Source organism: Lepidochelys kempii, chromosome 3 (assembly GCF_965140285.1).
Source record: "Lepidochelys kempii isolate rLepKem1 chromosome 3, rLepKem1.hap1, whole genome shotgun sequence".
Taxonomy (NCBI): domain Eukaryota; kingdom Metazoa; phylum Chordata; order Testudines; family Cheloniidae; genus Lepidochelys; species Lepidochelys kempii.
Window position 1 is genome coordinate 50,140,220 of NC_136382.1, and position 25,993 is coordinate 50,166,212.

At 39.1% G+C, this 25,993-nt stretch overlaps 1 protein-coding gene across 5 annotated transcripts in view; it reads right to left on the reverse strand.

Annotated features, from left to right (window-relative positions):
• Positions 1-25,993, reverse strand: part of KHDRBS2 (KH RNA binding domain containing, signal transduction associated 2) — a 572,215-nt gene that overhangs the window by 45,869 nt on the left and 500,353 nt on the right. For all 5 annotated transcript variants that reach the window (XM_073336336.1, XM_073336333.1, XM_073336334.1 and 2 more), the window contains one exon: positions 439-521. In XM_073336336.1, coding sequence (XP_073192437.1) covers positions 439-521 — 83 coding nt within the window. The remainder of the gene's footprint in view (positions 1-438; positions 522-25,993) is intronic.

Here is a 25,993-nt window from a genome sequence, read left to right on the forward strand (position 1 = left end):
CAAGTGTTTACCACCATCATTGTTATTTACTACTTGTTTCTGGTAGAGCTTATGATGTGCTATGAGCTGTACAAACAGGAAGGAAAGTATGATATCTGCCTTGAAGACTTTACACTCTAGAACAAAAACTCAGAGAAACACAAGGTAGAGGAAAGGTATAATCACTTGGATTTGTTTTTAAAATTAGGCTAAAATTTGAAATGATTCTAGAAATGTATTTTTTTCTGTATTCTTTCCTTAATTCTGGTAATCTTGTATGTTAACTCTGGTAGCCTTTTTTGATGATATTTGATTATAAGTATTTCAAAAAATTATGCAGATGTTTTGAGGAATTGTTTGCTGTCAGAAAGAAAGATTTGAAATGCACATTATACAAAACGCATAGGAGAACAAAGGCTCGGTCATTTGAAAACACAATTTATAATTATGATTGCTTACCTCTGTGTTTGGGTGGCATAACTGTTATCATATGCCTCGTAGCTTGGGTCATCATATTCACCCCCATATCCATCATCATATCCCTATGGGAAAAATAATATACCCTATTTAGAAGATTGATAAATAAGGAAGTATATTAGGCTGCAAAAATTATGTATTAATGTATAGATGCTATATTTGCATACAGGATTGTTTACATTATTATGCAGGCTATGAGACCAGAATTATACAACTAAACATGCTAACAATAAGCACATATGATGAAAGAGTAAAGAAATAAATTATTAATTTGAGAACTTAGTATATCCATTGATATAATGCAGTGCACTGTTGAAGGAGCAGCTTTTCAACTGGGTTCATTTAGAACACTGACAGATGCTAATGAAGACAATTGTTTTCTCAGGAATTCGATATTACAAAAGTTTTTGTAATTATTTATAGGTGAATTATAACCATTGAAATGAACAAATGGTGAAAAAATATATTGATCTTAGAACACTGTTAAGAATGTTGTTATTGAGTATAAAACCATAACATTCAGTCCTTTTTAAAAAAAAATATTTGTCTAGGTCTGGGCAAGAAGCCATGATAATGATCATTCTAAATAACCTTTATAACAAACACCTTTAGCTTTATTGAGCATTCCAGGCTTTGTCACAGTGTTGGCAATATGACTTTCTATTACAAGTTCAATTACCAAAGTGTGTTCAGTGAAGAAAGAAAGAAAGAAAGATTACTAGATTACTTAGCACTAAATGTGGACATTCACTCTTATGGGAATCACCCACAGGAGCTATTGAGCTTCAGAAACCTTCCAGAAAAACAGTGCACCTTGGGACTGCACAAGCTTCATCCCCACAAAGCACCAAATGTTCAGAACCAAGATTCTAATAGGCTGTGTGGTCCCCAAACATCTCAGTTCTTTCTGCTAACGCCCAGAATCCTCTAAGAGTAGAACTCCAAAGGAGAGAGAGGAAGATGGACAAGAATTGTGAATATATGGAAGCAACACTCTCAAACAACTACATTTACTAGGAATTGACTGCATATTCTTTTTCTTATGTGGGATTCTAGCTATCAGTACAACCCCTTGACTCCAGGAATGTGGGCTGATGAGTTGTAATTAATTTAGAAATGCGTTCTCAAATTGATTGTCAGATGTAGATATCACGTGAAGAGAGGAGCCCCGAGTGAAGGTGTATATAGAGCACTCGATAGCAACCATGCAGTTTTCTATAATGGAAACCTTACTGGGGTAAACCATCAAAGCCACCTTAGTTTTAGTAGAATGAGCCCTAAGACCTTCCAGTATGGGTAGACTAGCCAAAGTGCAATGTGTTTCAGTATGTATCATTCATTTTGAATGGCTCTGCATGGAACTAGTATTTCATTTACTCTGATCTCTAATAGATACAAAACATTTTGGTGACTTCCTAAATATCTTAGTATTATTCAAATAAAAAGAGAACTCTTCACTTTCCTAATATGCAGGTTATAGAACTAAATTTCCCAAGGTAAGAATGAAGTTTTGGAATGAAACCTGGGGTATTAATGGTCTGGTATAGGTGGAACACCAACTACATAAAATTACCCCAGAGAGCCTGAAAACTAAGCATTGGCTTCTAGTGAAGAATGTGAATCACCAAAGGCGCAGTTCCCTAGTCCTATGAACTGTCTAGGTAAATTTCTGAGCTGTCTTGGATGGTGCTGATGCTGAACCAGGCATCCTCAGAACACAAACTCTGAATCAGATGACTCAGATACATCTTCTAGACCAGAAGGAGACCTTCATTGGATCCCTCTGTTGAGCAATGGGTACTGTATAGAAGATGTTAGTTCATCACTGTTATGTTCATAGCCTACATGCAGACAAAATAGATAAAAGCATAAATTCCCTTGCTGGATGGCACACTACTTTATTTTTTAGAATTCAGAATGATAACACACAAGAATCCAAAACACACAGAGAGAAAACTGGCTGCTCCCTAAGTCAATGAAACTCAATTCACCCTACCTCACTTTAAGCTGGCTCTTTCATTACTGATTCTGATCGCACACTTTCCTACAGAGACCTCTTGCCTGCAAGCATAAGCAGGAAACCTGCTCCACAACCCTCAAAACACCACTGTCAACACCGAGGGACTTCCACAGTCACCAAAGCAGGGAGAACCTCATGGAATCAGAAGGACTGATATCACTAGAAGGGTCAAAAGCGCCTTAAGAACCAAGAAAGCCAGAATCAAGACCAACCTAGAATCATGGGAATGATTCTTATTTCTCCTTTGGGACAGCAGTGAGTCCCCTCTTACAGAGACCTTCTCTGAATTCTACTTCCTCTTACCCTTATGTTTGAGGGCAAAAGACCACAGAATGGAGGCTTCCACAAACATTGCTCCTGACCAAGCCCCCAGATATGAGGGAGGAAGCTCAGTACCAACAACAGTCTGCTAAACAAGAGGACTTCTTAGTGCTCTGACAGACTCCAGAAGCAAAGAACCTGCATCTGCGGGACCAGCTGGTTCCTGCCTGGGAGGGACATCACTGGAGTCCCTGCAGTAAAGGTGTTCAAGCATTGGCAGACAAAAATGCAGAATGACTTGTGGCACTGAAGCAGCCCAGGAATCTGAATCAAAATGTTTCGCCAACTTGGAGGCAGATGAAAAGGCTGCTCCTGGCAATGAAGTCTTCTGTTTCCTCATTTGTAAGGGCTTTGAAACAAATGAAAGCCTAATCTGTCCTTGGACAGATATGGGGCTCTGACTAGGAGATGATTCTGAGGTGCTGACTTATAGGACCTCAGTCATGAGGAAGGCTAGAAACCAAGCATGGACAGTGATTCCTAGGTAATGGTGTTCCTCAAGGTAGCACACATGTTCATTCAAATTCAGCAATATGGAAAAGATATGAAACACGCTACTGAAGTGTGGCTGTTTGGAGTAGTTACGGTGGCCTGGAACTTAACTAAAGAAAATGTGGGAACCTAAATGGTGTAACAGCATAGAAATAATTTAAAATTCCTGGCACTACCTAAAAGCTCTCACTCTTTACCTAAAATGTCTAAACTATAACAAGATAACTGGAGATTTTTTGGTTAAAAAAACAAGAAACTTTTTCTAGGCATAGAGGAAAAGTTCCTACACCCACAGCTAGACATGAAAAGAAGGAACTGGATTAACTAGGGGAAACAGACAACAATGAGCAAAGCAAACTTGTCCTCTGCTCTCCACGCTGTCTTCCCATAGAATATTGAGTCAAGTTCAAGGTCTTGGTCGTCTCATCTTCAGATGCCCAGTGGTCTGGAAAAGCATATCTAAAAGATTACCTAAAACTCTGAGATTGAAGACTGTGGCTGACAACTCTACTCCTCAGGAGTTTCTACAGTAGGGGTAAAGCTTGTCTGTTCAGGAGACTGAATTTTCTCAGGGGAAAGTACAAGATTCTGGAATAAACTGATAGCAATTAAAGACTATAACAAACTTCACCACCTTGCACTTCAAGTGCAGACACACTTTTTTCGACCTGCCCTCTCTCATATAAACACAGAGCAACATGTACATTTAAATGCCCCCTGCAAAAATAAATTAAAAAATATGAAAAATGATCAAAACAAAACATTACATTGCACGCACAATTCTCCCTCTGAGAAGAGGATGAGAGAAAGAATGAACCACATGTGCTAGACATTAGTCACACTGCTTAATACATTACTGAAGACACTGCGATACTACAGTGATGACAGCAGTATAGGAACCTGTATAAAACAGAATAGATAAAGGAAAGATCTCAGTGCACTTGCCCACTGTATTAGAGGAAAGGTAAGGGAACAAATTATCTTACACTAATGCCTCAGGTGGATCAATGCTCAGCACCAGTAGAGCAAAGAACAGTTAATACTTGACACTTCTGCAAATTCAAGTTACAGATTTGAAGTCTCCCTAAAGGCTCAGAGTATATCAATATGGGGCTGGTGGTTCAAACAGAACAACTGGAAAATAGGGATAAAATGTGTAAAGCTCCAACAATTCAAAAATAATATTTCTGGTTCAAGATTCTCTCTCTACCTCATGCTATTTTTTTGGAAGTGAATTCTCACTTATTACCACACATGTAACACATTATTAGCACCATTTCAAATAATTAAGTATAATGTAATAATTTCTAGTTTCTAGAACTCGTAAGGAACAAACTATTACTATCAAAGATACATTATACTAAACAGGACAAAGCACCATGATATATATACACTGTAAAGCAGAAGCCTGCATTATTAGGGCAATAGAGTAAATGACTTAGGGGCTTTACAGAAAGATTCCCACTGATTTTGTAGTAACCTGTATATATCTTGGAGGCAGGAACACAGGTTGCAGGAGGGAACAGTCTGAAGAAGGCACCAGAGAGCTAGTGTGGATGCACCTAGTTGGGATGTTAGCTGCACTTGCAATATCTCTGTAAATAGTTCTCTTAATAAAGAGCCAGTTTAGTTTTACAGGTATGGAATCCTTTCACGTGATTACCCAATGTGTGGTTACATGAAACAGATTTCAGTGGAATTTGGATCAGATATAATTCTATTCATTTAACCAACTTTTCTTTCAGAAAATGCCTTTCACATTTCTGTTGCCTATATAAGTTCTCACAAACCATTTTAATTGATGTGTGTAATTGTCAGGTGGAATACTTCCCATACAAGGAGACACTGATATCAAGGTTCCTCCCCCACTCTGAACTCTAGGGTACAGATGTGGGGACCTGCATGAAAAACCTCCTAAGCTTATCCTTACCAGCTTAGGTCAAAACTTCCCCAAGGTACAAAATATTCCACCCTTTGTCCTTGGATTGGCCACTACCACCACCAAACTAATACTGGTTACTGGAGAAGAGCTGTTTGGACGTGTCTTTCCCCCCAAAATACTTCCCAAAACCTTGCACCCTACTTCCTGGACAAGGTTTGGTAAAAAGCCTCACCAATTTGCCTAGGTGACTACAGACCCAGACCCTTGGATCTTAAGAACAATGAACAATCCTCCCAACACTTGCAGCCCCCCTTTCCTGGGGAATGTTGGATAAAAAGCCTCACCAATTTGCATAGGTGACCACAGACCCAAACCCTTGGATCTGAGAACAATGAAAAAGCATTCAGTTTTCTTACAAGAAGACTTTTAATAAAAAATAGAAATAAAGAAATCCCCCCTGTAAAATCAGGATGGTAGATACCTTACAGGGTAATTAGATTCAAAAACATAGAGAACCCCTCTAGGCAAAACCTTAAGTTACAAAAAAGATACACAGACAGAAATAGTTATTCTATTCAGCACAGTTCTTTTCTCCGCCATTTAAAGAAATCATAATCTAACACATACCTAGCTAGATTACTTACTAAAAGTTCTAAGACTCCACTCCTGGTCTATCCCCGGCAAAGACAGAATATAGACAGACACACAGACCCTTTGTTTCTCTCCCTCCTCCCAGCTTTTGAAAGTATCTTGTCTCCTCATTGGTCATTTTGGTCAGGTGCCAGCGAGGTTACCTTTAGCTTCTTAACCCTTTACAGGTGAGAGGAGCTTTCCCCTGGCCAGGAGGGATTTCAAAGGGGTTTACCCTTCCCTTTATATTTATGACAACTGAGCCAGATCAGGGGTAGGTCAATTTATACTAGCTGAACATTTATCCTCTGGTATAATCACAGAGTATTAAAACACCTGTACAATATCTATAAACTGATAGAGTCAAACTGCATGGCTTCTGTAAGGGAAAAAAGTCCTTCTCTGAACGATCAGAATTCTTTGAAAATGTTAATGAAATTGCAGGTAAGGAGGACCCAATAGACATAGTTCTTAGAATTCCAAAAGGCTTTTGATAAGGTTTGATTTTCAAGGCTCTCTATGGGACTAGTTCTGGTTGCCTGAGAAACCATCCCTCCCTCCCTCCATGATCAGGCTCTCTTATGACAGCTGCATTCCACTGGAAAGATGATGCTATCATCTGGTAGGGGTAGGCTTGTGACTGTGGGAAAAATAACTTTCACACAAAATGGACCACAACTAAGGAACTGATAGAACCAGCTGGAATAAGCATGACCACAAACTTCATCATATTCATAGCCAACTATAATAGTCACCTCTTCACCCTGGCTTTCCTACAACAGTACCCTCATTCTCACAGATTCACTCACTAAGTCTAAGCTTGCTTCTTGGGGACAGGGAAGAGAGAACATTTTCATTTATTAAAGTACTAGGATATGCTCTGACACTACAGTGATCAGGAATATATAGACAGATATGGATACATATGCAAAGAAGAGAACAGAAATACACTTCTGACATTGTATTGGGACTAGCAATGTTATTTGTAGTTATTAATGACTTTGAAGAGGAAGTGGATCATAGTTAGGAGATTTAAATAAAAATCTGTTGCACTTAGTGAATTCTAAGGGGATGAGAATATGCAGATGAATCTAAAGAAATTGAGTAATAATAACATTTTACTTACCAAACCTTCCCCCATCTCCAAACACACACACAAATGTCTTTGAAGATTCTCAATACAACACATGAATTTAGTAACTGGGAATAATCAAACTTAACAACTAAGTATAGTGGAGCTATACCCATAAGTACTTTAAAAACAATAAAGATAATAAGCGTAAAATATGGATAAACATAAAAATGGGAAGACAATGTAAGAATTGCAAAATCAGAGCAATAAGTTGTGGCCTTCATATCACCTTTAAAGAATAATTCTAAGAGTTGGCGTCCAGGGCACTTAGATAACAAGGTGGTAGGTGAGTTAGAAATACATACCATAAGTAAGGGCTACCTCCCCCAAAGACATTTTGTCCTATTAACAGAATATTCCTTGTACTAGGTTTTAGTTGATCCACCATGTACCATACCACTGAGAAGAATATGTCCAAATACTGGGAGAAAACAAAACCCCAGAAAGGGCTAAAATTGAAATTGCAAACTGGTGTACCAGAGTGTAGTTTTCTATAAAATACTTGTGTGTGTACTGAGCTAAAATATAAAAAGGGGAGATGATGGTGAGACATCTTTGGAAGAATGTAAGAACTCTCAATACATTTTGGAGTCAACAAGAAGAGGTTTGCGTGCTGTTTTTAAAAGAACAGTATGTGAAGGGTATGGAAAGACAGTTTAGAAAACTTGAATTCTTAGTCAAACATGCTTCCAGATTTAAAAAGAATAATCTCTTTCTGCTGTATTTTATAGCATTTTAAGCACTTTTATACACACACACAGTATACATTTTAAACAAAGAATTTAATACTGTACACAGGAATGATGATTGTGAAGCTTGGTTGAGATGGTGAAGTCAGAGGGTGGGATATTTCCCAGGGAATGCCTTACTGCTAAATGATAAACTAGCACTTGGCTGAGCCCTCAAGGGTTAACACATTGTTGTTAATGTAGCCTCACACTCTATAAGGCAGCACGAATGGAGCGGGGGAGACAGCATGGCAGACAGAGACAGAGACACACACTCTGTGTGTGAGAGAGAGTGAGATGTGCATTGTCCTTTTAAGTACGCTGACCGCACTCTAAATACATTGCCTTTTTAAGTAGATCAGCAAGTTGAGACAGCAGCTGCTGCCAGCAAACTTCCTCCATCCTGAGCCCTGTCGTGTCCCGCCCCCCCAGCTCTATGGAGATGGGGTAAGCGTGGGGCAGGACCAGGGGGGAGGGGGACACCCTGACATTAGCGCACCCCTCCCCCCCCCCCGCCGGCAAAGCAAGCAGAAGGCTCCCGGGAGCAGCTCCAAGGCAGAGGGCAGGAGCAGCACATGGCAGTGGGAGGAGGGACAGCTGAACTGCCGGCAATTGATAGCCTGCTGGGTGGCTGCCCTGCAGGGAACTTAGGGGATTGGGAAGCTGATGGGGGGCTCCCAGTCCACCCTGGTTCCAAGCCCCCACCACCTAGCTGCAACGGGCTGCTCTTTCTACAAGCAGAGGACAAAGCAGGCGGCTGCCAAACATTATAAGGGAGCATTGCACAACTTTAAATGAGCATGTTCTCTAATTGATCAGTAATGTAACAACAAAACAAAGTTAACCGGGATGACTTTAAGTGAGGAGTTACTGTACCAACTTTTCTTTCAAATTTTCATCGAGTTTTTATGCTCTTTTTTAACCAAACAGAACAAAAAGTACGCAAAATGTGATTGACAGCATCATGCACATTTGTTTTGTATTTAACTGAAACTTTTCAATCAAGTTTTCAGAATCTTCATAGAATGGAGCCTACATTATTGAAAGTACATAAGTCTAACTCCAGTTATTCTTTATCATTGTTAGTGTTCTTGGACCACTCAATACTATATAACTCAATAACCATTGACATTCTTGAGCATCTTATGTTCTCTGCTTTGGGCAGAATCTTTACATCTGTAATTATATTGAAATATCAATGTTATTGCTGTTGATATGCAAATGATATCCAGCTATGAATTACTTGACTGTTGAGATACCAAGATGTTCCTTACTGTTCATATACCTGCTTATACAACATACCAACATTCCTTATTTAAAATCTAATTTCTTAAATCTTAAGGCTGATTTCTTTTTGGAAGAGGCTTCAAAGCACTTTTTAGAAGAAGATGTTGCAAAAAGAGAAGTTTCTTCCTTTACTACTGTTCCTGGATCAGCAGATATGTAGTATCTTTCATGTTATTTTCAAATACATGCAATAGGAGCAGTTTATTGAAACAATTATGTGTAACAGATGAAACCATATAAAAACTGTATTTTATCCAAAACCACGTTATGAGAGGTTAGATTTGAAAATCTACCAAGAAAGCACATGCACACGTAAGGGTTTCTTCTGTCAAAGCTGTGAATGAACTTAGTGTTCTTGAACATGAGGAACTAATGGCATGGGCTTGATCTAGGTACTGTGTGTGCTGGTGATGTGCAGTCTATCACACACAGTTCAGCCCGCTTCCTTACTTCAGCCCTTCGAGCTCCAGTTACAGTTGAGCAGAAATTATCAAGCATGCTGAATTATACCAAAATGTATGGCTGTTTTTGCAAAGTGAAAAATGGAGACTATCATGAGATGACTAAACATTTTCACTCAGAACATAAACTGGATTTTAGGCTCTGATTCAGCCAAATACTTAAGTAGGTGAATAACTTTAAATATGTAAGTTTTTCCATTGACGCCCACTGGACTACTCAGATGTTTAAAATTACTCATGGTGCCTAGGTCCCTGGCTGAACCATAAGGCAGATTTTCTGAAGATGAAAGATTTGTGCACTAACACAGTGTTATTGACATTATATCCTAGTTATTATTTTCCTAAGCTTTCATTTTTTTATCTTGAAATGTCTCTTTTCCAAAACATCTCTAAAGTAAGGCTCCAATCTTAACCCATGTGAGGTCCCATTGAAATGAGTTGGGCTGTGCATGGCTGCAGAACTCTACCCAAGTGGAGCCAGTTGCAGGATTTGGGCCTAAGACATATTTTCAAACCCTGGGTAAGGATATCAGAGCTAATGAGGCCCAAGTGATTTTCTTAGCAAGCTCCAAAATAGTAAACAAATATTCCTATTATATATGGCTTATATATTCGTTGTTTATTAAGTTATTTGACATCAATCATATTTTATACTAACTACCAATGTAGTGCTTAAGCAGTAATTCAACTAGTGTTTTCTTCCAAGACACTGATTTAGTATATAGCACATTGTTGTTTGCTGCTAATAACAGCTGAGTAAAGAGGAACCACAAAATTCCAAATGGCGCTATCTACTGTACAGGAATAAAGAACAAAGCACCCATATATTATATTTCAATGGACACAGACAATAGAGTATTAGAAAAGATATTTCCAGTATGATACTCTCTTATTCTGTACTCAAGCATTAGATCCAGTATAAAATTTCTTCTTAGTTTTAAAAGCTATGCAAAAGGATTTAACTTACCAAAAATAATTTTCATTCTTTTAGAAGAATTACTGCTTAAAGGTCAAATCTAATTAAAAATAAACTATTTGTAATTATGATTGTAATGGAGTGACAAGCAAAATAGTGAAAATAATGGAATTTTATTGATTGAAAGTCATGACAGATAGCCTTGAAATTGATATTATTGCCTATAATTTTTGTATTTAGAGCATACAATCACAGATATTAGAGACAGAAGAGAATTAGATTGCATATTCCAATCCTTTGCCAGGGTAAAATTGTTTCTTCCAGCTTATTTTCCAGGGCTTTGTCTAATCTAGTTTTAAATATTTCAAGCAGTAGGGATTCCACTATTTCACTATTCGACAGTCTAATAGATCTTGCTGTCAGGATACCTTTCCTAATTTCACCCCCTACTGCTAAATATGTCCCTTTGTGTCACCCTCAGGCCTTCACTTCCTTAGTGTTTACACCTTTCCAATACTTATTATTTATTCATTTAGATGTATACAAATATTAAAATGAGGCACCTATCCAAAACCCTCTGCACCCTGGGCACAAACAAAAATATTAAGAAGCAGCTAAGCTCATAACAGACAAAAAAATTCAACCCTCTACAGAAGTCTCATAAAACTCCTCACTTCTACAGACTGAACCCGGTCAAATCCCTCCCTTTTCATCAGGCTGAGTACACAGATGTATCTGTCAGCAAGCCCAGAAGGTTATTAACCACAAGCTGTTTTGGACTGAGTTGGGGCAACATTCTATTCCCAGACCCTTAAATCAAGGGAGATCCAGCACAAGTGCTTCCACTGAGGTATGGCATGAGGAAGGAGGAAGATTTAAAGTGCCTTTTAGAGCTTTATTGGTCATAACCAACACATTAAACTCCACCTGGAAAGCACCAGGAATCCTGTACAGATCACAGAGGTTTCACGTGATGTTGGCAAGATACTCTGCTTACAAAGTGAGCCACTGAAGTCTGCATGAGATTTAATTTTTGAATGTCTTTAAGGTGCTGCCTCAAGGTGTCAAAGTTATGGTTCACGGCAGCCAGTTTGGCATTGAGAAGAAACCATCATAATCTTGTAACTGGGTGTGGATGGTACTAAATTTTCATGATCATCTAGCAGCAGTGGAGGATCCTTCAAAACCCCCAGAGGTAGTCAATAGGCAGACCGCTGGCCAAATCCGGACATCCAGACAGTTTTGAATGGACTCCAAAATCTTTTTATTTACTTATTATCAACATCACTGTGGTTTTTTATTATTATTTTCTTCTCTGGAGTCTGGACCTTGACTATACCTTGACCAAGACATTTGTACCTTGACAAAAAATAATTGACTAGTCCTTTCCCAGATTGTGACAAGCCACAAATGGGAGATGCAAACATTCAATTAAAGGTGGAGAAATCATCATTGCTATTTCTTCCCCTTGCTTTCACAGCTGACCAACATCACCTCGGATTTATCTAGATTTAGCTTCAACTCCAGCTAGCTCTTATCTATTCCCCAAAATCTACCAGACACTGGACCAGGTGTTCAGTTGCATTAGCTGAGTTAAGTGCAATAGAGGTATGGAATTGTGTGAAAATTCTGCGGGCCATGCTTCCGAATTAACTCTCCTAATGCCCTCCAATGAGCAGGAAGGGGGAAAAATTAAACTTTTTAGACCACCACTGGAGAATACCCCTAAGAGAATATAAATAAGTGCCCCATCCCACACTCTTGGAATATTTAGCCAGGAGAGAATGGATCCACTCAACAGCAGTGCCGTCTTTTCCTTTCCATAGTCTGCAAGGAAGTTAACAACAGCTAATGATCAATGGTGAAGGATGCAAATTAGTCTAATAATATCAGCATGGAAGCCTGATCTTTATCCATCACCAGAAGGAGATCTTCTACCAATGCCACCTGTCCTGTAACCAGATTGACAAGATTTAAGGATATATGGGGAAACTACGGACTCAGAGGGGTCTCTTGCCATATCCTCCTGTATAGTGTAGATCAAGTGTGGAAAAGGAGATAGATACTTGTCAGTAATTAACCACATTGTCCGGGTCAAGGGTTACTTACATAATTTGCCAATAATGCACAGCAGCTATCTGTAGATGTTTATTATGTCACATATTGTACAAGAACACAGAGGTGTTAAATATATAGAGCTGAGCAATTTTTTCAGACTAATAGTTTATTTGTTGAAAAATGCAGTTTTATTTGACCCAAAACTATTCATGAATTCAAGACAAATTCCCTGAATAGTTTCAAACAATTTTTTTTGGGGGGGATGGGGAACTTAGGTCCCATGCATAAGACAACTGGAGGATGAGCTGACACCCTTAATAACCTTGATGAGGATACTCACAGGATGTGGGATACCTGGGTCATTTCCTCCTGCTAGCTGATGTGGTGAAGGGATTTGAACTTGCCTCTCTCACATTTCATGAAGCACTCAAATCACTGGGCTATGGGACATTCGAAGGCAGGGCTCCCTCAATCTCTACTGTGGAAACTATTCCACTTTGTATAAAAAATTAGTCATTGGATTAGTTGATTCACCAACATTTTTTGGAATTTTTATGTTTCAGTTTGATCCAATCTGTTTTTTTTTCAGAACTCCGAGCAAACAAAAAAAAATCAACCTTTTTCATCCAGCTCTAACTAAAAACTGTATTTCAAAATAAGAGGGTCAAACAGTTATGAGGATCTGCTTTGGACTGACTTCTCCCTAATTCCTTCTATTTATTTTGGCATATTTACCTGTTAGAAATTACCTAAATACTGTATATAAGAATATTTTGAGAGCCACCAATCCACTGATAATTATAGTCATACCAGCTTGCTCACTTTATCTTATACTCATTAATGCTATAGAACAAGTATCCTTTTAAAACAGCAGGATAGGGTTCTTTTCAGTGATATTAATATAGTAGAGAGAGAGCGAGAGAACTGTATTGGAATATAACAAATCTAAGCACAGCTGTGCCTATTACAGTAATCATACAGCCGATTTATTTGAAAGCATGGCATACACTGTTAAAATGAGTCAAGTTCTTATAGGAAACAGGTTTCTGACTTTCTTGCATCGTATGTAGTAGATTAATATATGTTTTTAACACCTTCAAAACTTACTCTTTTGTAATTGCAAAGCTTTTAGCCCTTTAGCTTACTCATATGAGTATGAGTGCAGAGGGTTTTGAGGCTGTTGTTAATGACAATGGACGCTACAAAGGGTGGAAGCCAGAAAGTGATGTTCATCATAATTCAAATCTCTGGATTTGAGCTCAATCTTTTGAGCTCTTCTTTTTAACAACCCTATTAGATAAACAGTGTCAAATGTGACAGCCTGACTGCCTTCTAAAAGAAAATGATGTTCAAAAATATCGTTCTTCAGCGATGTATGCTGAAGCGCAATTTAGACTGCAGAGATCATTCTTTTACTGATGCACTTGCAATGTCTTGTTTTTTTATATGAATGAGTTTTGCTGTCATTCCTCAGACCTTCTCACTAATCCCCAAACCCGTTTAGCTGTATACTTGACACTGAAAATGATTTTATGTGATTTCAGTCTTCAATAGTTTAATTTGTGAAGCACACATAGTAAGTCAATCCCCATTAATCGTTCAAGGAAAAAACATGCACACGCACACAAGCAGAAACTTGTAACATCATAAATTCCTAGACACAACACATTTCTGTTGTCTCTCTTAGCCAGTTGGGAAAAATATTCCTTCATAAGAAGCCTTCTACTCTATCATCTGGTTGCACCCCCTGGTACTTTCGGTCATTATTTTTCTTTGTATACCGTGAAAGATTTTTAACTTTAGCCTTTGGTTATTTTCTGTTGATGCAATTTTCAGCCCTCCCTTTGTACAGAGGGCTATTTGTACACAAGGCAGCAATATGTTTCAGCTAAATCCACTTAAGAAAAGGAAACAAAGCTAATGGAGCCGAAAGAACAAAAGTGGTTTGCTAATGATTAATTTTTTTCTAAACCCTATTTCAACATTTTACATTTGTGTACTTTATATTACCATTGCTGGTTATTATTTGTTTAGCTCCAACAATGTGCTTATCACTGTACAAGACATAAAAATAAAAATAGTGCCTACCCTTCAGAACTGGCCTCCTACAAAGCCCATTGAAGTCAATGGGAGTCTTTCCATTGACTTCAATGGGTTTTGGATCAGGCCCTCCAAGTCAAGCACAAAGAAGATATGATGTATGCTTTGGGGTGATGTTTACGTGAAGGGGGTGGGAGAGGAAGAAGTTGCAAAAATCAAGATGGGAGATATGGGTATGTACACACATTTTAGCCATCAACACAGAGAGGAAAGTTCAGTGAGCATTAGAACACTATCTGCAGAGCCGACCCGTGCCTGCCAATGGGGGAAGTGAGCATGCTCAGTACAAGCCAAGGAGCAAATCTGGGGGGGGGGGAATGACGTGCCCTGCATGCCCCCCGCCATGCATTACCTCTCACTGTCTGGATGTGAAGGGAGGAACTAAAGATGACCCCCTGGTTGCAAGCTTGAGTGGCAGAGGTTAAGGACATCACTAGCATTTTTAAAGCTTCCAAAGTGAACATTTTTAAAAGAAGTAGTTCTTCATTGCCAACTTCTTAGAAATAGCAACCAATGAATTTTACATGACACTCAGAGATACTGGCAGCTTAGAGTAGAATCAAGCTCTTAGAGGGACTCAGTGGGAGTCTTTCTATTTATTTCAGCAGGCACCGGATCAGACCTAAAATCTACATACTGCATGGTTTTGTAAATTCAGTGCCAAAAAAGAAAAAGATAGGCAGAAGGAAGCTTGCCTATGAAAATGTATTGGCTGTCTCCAACAATCAGACTACTTACTGGGATGTGAGCTGAAAGGCAATTGATGGTTTCATTCATTCCAACCAAAGCAGCCTTGAGGCTAGTGATTCTCTGTTATAAATTTTTACGTAAGTTTAAGAGAAACCAAATCCTACCAGGCTCATGATATCATTTGTCATCTTTCAGCTCCTATCAAGCTGAGTCTATTGTCCTACAAAGGGGCTGTTGTATCTTTATTTGGAAAATCTCCATCTGTTAATGCATCCAAGAAGGGAAAGGAAGAACGTTTAACTGTGATGATAATGGTCAACAGTACATTTATCATGTTTCCCTTTCCCATTAAAGATGGCAGGGTTGAGATTTCATCAAAAGTTCCCAGATTTCTAGATTCACTTCCTTACCCAGAAACTAATGATCAAGGAAGATTTTTAACACGTTGCATGCATATTGAGCTGCATGTATACCATCAACATTAAATAGGTGCTATGCTCTGATCCTCAAAGGTATCTAGATGACTAATTCTCCTTGGTTTCAATGGGAGTTGGGTGTCTAAATACCTTTGGGAATTTGGGCTGAAGTGGTGAATGGGGATAACAATACTTACTTCCTTAGTAAAGTGCTTTGAGATCTCTGAATGAAAAGTGCTAGGTAAAAGGTAGGTATTATTATTAAACTCAGAATCAAACTGAACATTCTAAAAGACTAGAATCTTGCTAAGAATTATAACAAGTAATAAGCCTATCTGTAGCACTTTATATTGCAAAGAACTGTACAGACATCACCAAAATAATGCTAATGTGACTAATTAATTATTAGTGTTAGAATAAACATCATGAGTTGCATCAGTGGCTACAAAAGCTGAACAGTTGACTTTTAAAGTGTGGTCAGATTTGCCAATTGGATTATACTTTTCCCCCACCGTGGTACCATTTCATTCTGAACTGAAAGTAGAAGTGATGTGTGCATTTATAAGCACAATTTAGTTAAAATTAGAGCAGACAGACAACGCAGACTGAAAAAATCACTGCAGCAATTAAAGGCATTATTGCCCCCTCTGCTTTGACCCTCACAGAGCCAGAGAGTCTTAGAACTGAGAGGATCAAAGGTCTCGCTACATACTGGGATGTGGAGGCCCAAAGCACACACTTTGGATATTAGGGTGGGCAACATAAAATTTACCTGCTGGATGGCAAGAAAACTAATGGTTTAATCAAGAAGAGACCCACACATATGCCAAAATCATGTCAAATGGCACAAGAAACCCAATTTTCTTCTAGGAACAGGACTGAATTTAGTACCATATTCATTGCCTGGTACTTCAGTCTCTCCATGCTGTTGAAGCCATGTTACTGATCCAGGACTTTCTTTCTAGCAGGTGGTTCTAGAGTGGACTAGTTCAGGGACAAGGAAAACAGAAGATGAGAGGAGATGTTGTGCCAGATCCTCAGCTGGTATAAACTGTAGTCTGCGGAGCTACATTGATGTACATCAGCAGAGGATGTATACCCTACTCTATGTCTGAGGAAGAAGCTGCTTTCTGTAGTGCTACTGATTCAAACTGGAATGGTGACCTGTTTATTTCCTTCCAAGAAGATTTGTTTCTCTATTGTAAGTAGTTACATGGCCCCCATCAGTGCAGTAACCGAGCACCTTACAGTTTTTAATGTATTCACCCTCACAACAGTCCTCATGTGAGGTAGGGAAGTTCTATTAACCCCATTTTACAGATAATAATATCTAGTTCTTACATAGCACTTTTAATCAATATGTCTCAAAGTGTTTTATAAATGAGATGAGTATAATTTTAAAGAGGGGAAACATGAAGCACAAAGAGGTGAAGTTCCTCATGAGGAACTGAGGCACAGACACTGAATACATTTCCTGAGGTCACAGAGGAAGGCTGAGGCAGAGCAAGGAACTGAACTCACCTCTTTCAAGTCCCAGGCTAGCGCTCCAAGCTCTGAAACATTCTTTCCCTGCACCTCTTGCAAGATTAGGTCAGAAAACTCCTGCTCCCTTACATGGGTGTACAGAGGGGAGGAAATCCCAGGTCCTCCAATAAGCAGGCCAGGCACACTTGCTGCAGACTGTATAATCCCAAGCTAGTTTTGTGATGTTATGACTCCTACATGGCACAGTTTATCTCTATCTCTTTCCTTGGAAGCCATCTCCCAAACAGTGAAACCCTGCAACCCCTTGCTATCCGCCACTGGGTTTCACCGAAGACATCTGAGGTGATAACCAGGGCTGTCAATTAATCACAATTAACTCACGCGATTAACTCAAAAACATTAATTGCAATTAGTCACCCTTTTAATCATGCTGTTAAATAACAGAATACCAATTGAAATTTATTAAATATTTCTGGATGTTCTTCTATATTTTCAAATATATTGATTTCAATTACAACACAGAATACAAAGTGTGCAGTGCTCATTTTATAATACTTTTATTACAAATATTTGCACTGTAAAAATGATAAATAAAAGAAATAGTATTTTTCAATACACAAGTGCTGTAATGCAATCTCTTTATCGTGAAAGTGCAACTTACAAATGTAGATTTTTTTTTGTTACATAACTGCACTCAAAAACAAAACAATGTAAAACTTTAGAGCCTACAAGTCCACTCAGCCCTACTTCTTGTTCAGCCACTCACTAAGACAAACAACAGTTTGTTTACTTTTACAGGACATAATGCTGCCAGCTTCTTATTTACAATGTCACCGGAAAGTGAGAACAGGCATTTGCATGGCACTTTTGTAGCTGTCATTGCAAGGTATTTACGTGCCAGATATGCTGAACATTCGTATGCCCCTTCATGCTTCGGCCACCATTCTAGAGGACATGCTTCCATGCTAATGACGCTCATTTAAAAAATATGCGTTAATTAAATTTGTGATTGAACTCCTTGGGGGAGAATTGTATGTCTCCTGCTCTGTTTTACCCACATCTGCCATATATTTCATGTTATAGCAGTCTCGGATGATGTCCCAGCACATGTTGTTCATGTTAAGAATCTTTCACTGCAGATTTGAAAAAATCTGAGAGGGATGAGGTGTGGAGCATGCTTTCAGAAGTCTTAAAAGAGCAACACTCTGATGTGGAAACTACAGAACCCGAACCACCAAAAGAGAAAATCAACCTTCTGCTGGTTGCATCTGACTCAGATGATGAAAGTGAACGTGCATCTGTCTGCACTGCTTTGGATCATTATCAAGCAGAACTGCTCATTAGCATGGCTGCATGTCCTCTGGAATGGTGGTTGAAGCATGAAGGCGTAAATTAATTTGAATGGATCTGACACATAAATATCTTGCGACGCCACCTACAACAGTGCCATGTGAACACCTGTTCTCACTTTCAGGTGACACTGTAAACAAGAAGCAGGCAGCATTATCTCCTGCAAATGTAAACAAACTTGTTTGTCTGAGTGACTGACGGAAGAAGAAGTAGGACTGAGTGGACATGCAGGTTCTGAAGTTTTACACTGTTTTATTTTTGAATGCAATTTTTTGGGTACATAATTCTACATTGTAGGTTCAACTTTCATGATAAAGATATTGCACTACAGTACTTGTATTAGGTGAATTGAAAAATACTATTTATTTTGTTTTTATAGCACAAATATTTTTAATCAAAAATAAATAAAAAGTGAGCATTGCACACTTTGTGTTCTGTATTTTAATTGAAATAAATATATTTGAAAATGTAGAAAACATCCAAAAATATGTAAATAAATTGTATTCCATTATTGTTTAATGGTGCGATTAATCACGATTAATTTTTTTAATCGCTTGACAGCCCTAGTGAAAACTGGAAGTCCAAGCTCATTTGCTCAAGTTTATTAGAAGTTTGCAAACAATAAATAACACATTGTAACAAGAGCAAGTATCATGGGAAAGGACAAGAGTCTTGAGAAAAGACTTTAGAGGGAAACACTTTGGATGATCTCGAAAGAAATTGTTAGCTAAGATAACATTTGTTGGAACAGAAGAGGAAAAGATTTATTCTAAAAAGAGCATCTGGATATAAAATAAAATTTAAAATGCATAATTTGGGAAGTCAAAGAGCTTTGACTTCCCAAAGGAGTTGGCAGATGTGATTGCAGAGCCATTGGCCATTATCTTTGAAAACTCATGGCGATCGGGGGAGATCCCGGATGACTGGGAAAAGGCTAATGTAGTGCCCATCTTTAAAAAAGGGAAGAAGGGGGATCCTGGGAACTACAGGCCAGTCAGCCTCACCTCAGTCCCTGGAAAAATCATGGAGCAGGTTCTCAAGGAATCAATTCTGAAGCACTTAGAGGAGAGGAAAGTGATCAGGAACAGTCAGCATGGATTCACCAAGAGCAAGTCATGCCTGACTAATCTAATTGCCTTCTATGATGATATAAATGGCTCTGTGGATGAGGGGAAAGCAGTGGGCATGTTGTTCCTTGACTTTAGCAAAGCTTTTGACACAGTCTCCCACAGTATTCTTGCCAGCAAGAAGTATGGGCTGGATGAATGGATGATAAGGTGGATAGAAAGCTGGCTAGATTGTCAGGCTCAATGGGTAGTGATCAATGGCTCAATGTCTAGTTGGCAGCTGGTATCAAGTGGAGTGCCCCAGGGGTCGGTCTGGGGGCCGGTTTTGTTCAATATCTTCATTAATGATCTGGAGGATGGTGTGGATTGCACCCTCAGCAAGTTTGCAGATGACACTAAACTGGGAGGAGAGGTAGATACGCTGGAGGGTAGGAGTAGGATACAGAGGATTGGGCCAAAAGAAATCTGATGAGGTTCAACAAGGACAAATGCAGAGTCCTGCACTGAGGACGGAAGAATCCCATGCACCGCTACAGACTGGGGACCGAATGGCTAGGCAGCAGTTCTGCAGAAAAGGACCTAGGGGTTACAGTGGACGAAAAGCTGGATATGAGTCAACAGTGTGCCCTTGTTGCCAAGAAGGCCAATGGCATTTTGGGCTGAATAAGTAGGGACACTGCCAGCAGATCGAGGGACGTGATCGTTCCCCTCTATTCAACACTGATAAGGCCTCATCTGGAGTACTGTGTTCAGTTTTGGGCCCCACACTGCAAGAAGGATGTGGAAAAATTGGAAAACATCCAATGGAGTACAAAAAAAAATGATTAGGGGACTGGAACACATGACTTATGAGGAGAGGCTGAGGGAACTAGGATTGTTTAGTCTGCGGATAAGAAGAATGAGGGGGGATTTGATAGCTGCTTTCAACTACCTGAAAGGGGGTTCCAAAGAGGATGGATCTAGACTGTTCTCAGTGGTAGCAGATGACAGAACAAGGAGTAATAGTCTCAAGTTGCAGTGGGGGAGGTTTAGGTTGGATATTAGGAAAAACTTTTTCACTAGGAGGTTGGTGAAGCACTGGAATGAGTTACCTAGGGAGGTGATTGAATCTCCTTCCTTTGAAGTTTTTAAGGTTAGGCTTGACAAAGCTCTGTCTGGGATGATTTAGTTGGGGATTGGTCCTGCTTTGAGCAGGGGGTTGGACTAGATGACCTCGTGAGGTCCCTTCCAACCCTGATATTCTATGATTCTATGATTCTTTTCATCCTCTGTTCATATTTTTATACATATATTGGGCCTTATACCTTACTCTAGATCCAGACTTAGTAATAAGTGCAGGACTGATCTGTTAATACTTTGTATTTTAGTTAACTATAATACTCTGATAAGACAGAGTAGTGGTTTCTGTTATTTCCTGAAGCACATCCATACACCTGAATCAAAAAAGAAGTTGGAAACATTCTAGGTTCATACCATAACAAGAAAGTGGGAGTTCTTAAGCTTTGTGCCCTCTTGGTAGATTGTCGTTGTTATGCTGTCCGAGTTTTCTGATAAAACCTAAACCTAAACATCTTGCAATTGAAAGGATTAAAATCGCAATGCCTGAGACTAACAGCAAAAGTAGGAGAGGTAATTTTATTTGTCCTGAATGGGGTTTCCCTCAGTATTTTAGAATTTTTTATTTTAATATTTCATAAAATGTTCCCTCAGATGTTGCAATATGTTGTCGTCTCCCTTCAGCTGTTTCTTTCCAACATAAGATGCGCCTGAAGAATGCAGTTATATTAGTACAAGCTCTTACAGAGCTGCAAAATTTATCATATATAATAATTAGCAAGAAGTAGCCAGAGCTTTGCAATATGATTTTAGAGGCATTAAAATTAAAGTATTTTATACTTGTTATAAATTATTGGAAATGGCTATTCTTTAACATTTCATAAAAGAGTTCCAGTCTGGAAAAAAGCTGTTCAAGCCAAAGAAAGGAAGTTAAGATTGTTTGCACACAATATTTGTATGAAGGGTTCATTCACCTTTCAAACTTTTCCTCTAATTGTTTTGCTAAATCTGAGTGTGGAATTGTTTAAATTAAAGAGACAACAGTCTTTCTCCACCATCCATTATTTTGCTTTCAAATTTTGTTTTTTCTCTTCTCTCTCTGGTACTGTCCTTTGCTCATGGACTGGGATTTATAGAGCAAACAATACCACAGTGGAAAGTAAGAAGAGATTTTTCTCTTTTAAAAATGTTGTTCCCGCCACCCCCAAACCAGTTACTATATATTCATTTCTTCCTGATGTGACAGGGTCAGGCCAGATGGCTACAGGAGAGTGGTGGAAGGTAGATACATTAGCCCCATATTAATCAGGTCCCTTTCCCTTGGGTAAGATAACAGAGACTATTCCAGAACAATCAGGAATCTGCTAGAACCAATTAAGGCAAGCAAGGTAATTAGGACACCTGGAGCCAATTAGGAAGCTACTAGAACCAATTAAGGCAGGTGGGCTAATCAGGGCACCTGGTTAAAAAGAAAGACCTCCTTTCAATTAGGGAGAGAAACGTAAGGAGCTGGGAGTGAGAGGATGTGCTGCTGGAGGACTGAGGAATACAAACACCAGCAGGCATGAGGAAGAAGGTCCTGTAGTGAGGACAAAGAAGGTGCTCGGGGGAAGTCATGGGGAAGTGGCCAAGGGAGTTGTAGCTGTCACTCAACTGTTACAGGAAACACTGTAGACAGCTGCGGTCCACAGGGCCCTGGGCTGGAACCTGGCGTAGAGGGCGGGCCCGGATTTCCCCCATTTCCCCAACTCCCTATTTGACACAAGAGGAGTTACATCAGAGGGGAAGGTCTCTGGCCTGTCCCCGACCCACTAGGTGAGACAACAGATACTGCTCTCCTCCCTTTCCCTGAAGCTGGCCAGTGATGAGGTTAGCTGAATGAATGGCAAGTTTGAGCCAGTGGCAAAAGTGGCCAAATTGAGGGCTGCTGTGAACCTCTGACGCAAGCAAATCCACCAGAAAGCACAGGACCTGCCAAGGAGGAGGAGGAACTTTGTTACACTGAATATATTTTCTCCATTTTCAGAAATTACCGCTGATTTTGTCCTTTCTGATCTCTTTGAGGGTTGTTCTATCCTTACTACTATGTCAGGGAGCTGGATGTATGAAAAAAGAAAGCAGTCTTATGCACGGCTCATATCTTTCTCTCCTGGATTATTCATACCATGAAATGAACATACCAGTGATGATATAATTTCTGTATTTTTGTAATGTTAAAAGGAAACAACAAATAATGACATATTGGGTGTAATCCTGCTCCCACTGAAATCAATGGCAAACTAAGGAATCATAGAATCGTTGGACTGGAAGGAACCTCGAGAAATCATTTAATCCAGTCCCCTGCACTCATGGCAGGACTATTATCTAGACTAGTGGTGAGCAACCTGCAGCCCGCGGTCCACATGCAGCCCAACAGGTTAATCCACTGGCAGGCCATGAGACAGTTTGTTTACATTGACCGTCCACAGGCACGGCTGTCCACAGCTCCCAGTGGCTGAAGCTCGCCATTCCTGGCCAATGGGAGCTGCGGGAAGCAGCATGGGACACAGTGACATGCTGACCGCTGCTTCCTGCAGCTTCCATTGGCCAGGAACGCCGAACCGCAGCCACTGGGTGCTATGGGCAGCTGTGCCTGCAGATGGTCAATGTAAACAAACTGTCTCGTGACCCTCCAGGGGATTACCCTGATGGGCTGTGTGCGGCCCATGGGCCGCAGGTTGCCCACCACTGATCTAGACCATCCCTAACAGGAGTTTGTCTCTAACCCACTTGTAAATATCTCCAGTGATGGAAATACCACAACCTCAGAGCATTTCTCTAGTTTGTCCAGATTGGCACTATATTTACCCTTTTCCAGCCCTCTGGAATTTCTCCTGTCTTCCATGAGTTTTCGAATATACTCACTAATGACTCAGATATCTCCTCAGTCAGCTCCTTGAGTATTCTAGGATGTATTTCATCAGGCCCCACTGACTTGAAGACATCTATCTTTTCTAAGTAATGTTCCCTATTTTAGCCTCTGATCTAACCTCATTTTCATTAGCATTTACTAGACATCCAATTGCTACTAATCTTTTTGGTGAAAACTGAAACAAAAAAGTCATTTAACACTTCTGCCACTTCCACATTTTCTGTTACTGTTCCTCCCTGCCTCGTTGAGTAACAGGCCTATCCTGTCCTTGGTCTTCCTCTTGATTCCAATATATTTGAGGTGTTTTCTTGTTACCCTTTATGTCTCTAGCTAGTTTAATCTCTTTTTGTGCCTTGGCCTCTCTAATTTTGTCCCTACATACTTGTGTTATTTCATTTGTTTATATCCATCCTTTGTAATTTGGCCTAGTTTCCACTTTTTGTAGGACTATTTTTTGAGTTTCAGATAATTGAATATCTTCTGGTTAAGCTAGGGTGGTCTTTTGCCATACTTCCTATCTTTCCTACACATAGTGAAATGCTCTTGTGCCCTTAATAATGTCTCTTTGAAAAACTGCCAACTCTTCTGAACTGTTTTGCCACTTAGACTTGCATCCCATTGGGTTTTACCTCCCAGCTCCCTGAGTTTGCTAAAGTCCATCTTCTTGAAATCCTTTGTCTTTATTGTGCTGCTCTCCCTCCTAGCATTCCTTAGAATCATGAACTCTACCATTTCATGATCACTTTCACCAAGCTGCCTTCCATTTTCAAATTCTTAACCAATTCATCACTATTTGCAAAATCAAATCAAGAATAGCCTCTCCCATAGTAGATTTCTTCGCCTTCTGAAATAAAAAAATGTCTCCAATACATTCTAAGAATTTGTTGGATAATCTGTGCCCTGCTGTCTCATTTTCCCAACAGATGTCTGGGTAGCTGAACTCCCCCGTCACCATCAAGTTCTGTGCTTTGGATGATTTTGACTTCATTGACTTCAGTGGAAGCAGAATTTGGCTTATCAGATTAACAAGCAGAATAAGAAATACACAGAGGAAAAAAGATCTGGGAGACTGCAAATGTAGAAATACATTCTGAAAAAGAACAAGAAATTATTTCCCTCTGTTTAAAAATTACATTGATTTTAGCTATGATAATATAACAGCATCTTCCAATTGAGGATTTCAAAGGTGTTTTACAAACATTAATGAGTTAAGCTTTTTAACAAACCCATCAAATAGAAATATATCATTATCTCCAACATACAGATGGATAAAATGAAACAGAGGTTAAATAGTGTGCTTTAAATCATACAGGAAGTCTGTGTCAGAGCAGGGATTGAAACTCTGAGCTTCTTTGATCACAATACCAACATCTGCTCTAAATATTACTTCGGCTAGTTCTTGCTTTCATTAGCATCACTGGCAGTTTAGCTATTGATTTTAACAGGAGGAGTAGTCCTTTTGTGAATGTTTGACTAGGCATGCTATTCTATCATTAGGAAATCCTTCAACAATCCATGACTAGGAACTAGAGAATCATGATTTTTTTTTAAAAAAGTTTTAAAGTACCCTGGAACTTTACAAATAGTTCCAATATTTTGCAATGCAAGTTCTAAATTTGTTCAGAATACACTTTAACCATGTGGGGGAGGGGCTAAAAAGAGTGTGTTTTCAATCATGTTAGCTCGGTCAAGTTAACGTAATGTGACTGAAAAGCCCTGACAAGTTTCCCTCATAACCTACAACATGCCCAGCTATCACACCATCAAATGTGTTAGACTGCACATTAACAGGGTTGCACATTCAAATGTGTTAAGCTACCTTGATTGAGCTGGGACAGCTGAAACACATCCCATTTTTGCCTGTTAGGACATACCCTTTTTGGATTCTATAAGTGTCTAACATTTCTTGTCTCCCCTTGAAACCCACACTTAATTTGCACTGACATTTATTGGCATTACACATTTATAATGAGAGAGGATAGAATTCTAAATATGATGACAAGAAGATGGAAAAAGTAAGTAGATACAACTAGTGATGCTTTTGCTGTCTATCAATCTGTCTCCGAGACCTGAGTGAATATTTCACAATGAATAATTTATCAGAAACATTTAGTCTCTTTTTGCTTGTTGAAATTTGTGGGGAGACTGCAATGTTCACTATATGAAAATAGTTGCAACATTTAAAAATTATTTCTGCCATATGGATTGATTATGAACAGTTCTCTGAGAGTCTTCAGTGTTCACTCTTTCATCTGTATTATTTAATTGTAATTAGTCAGACAAGTCACACGTTCTATACTGGATGAGTGAACATGTACTTCAGACAGGAATATTTGCATATATGTCTTTACAATTCATTTTCTTTGAATATATATGCCAGTTAGAGTTGTCTGGAAAATTCAGTTTTTTCTCCACAAATTTTTTATGTTAAAAAATAAATCCCCTTTCCAAAAAAATTCTATTTCCCAAATTTCAGGTTTCCAGTGCAAATATACAAAATGACAATCATCATTTCATTTCAAGAAAAGTATTTTA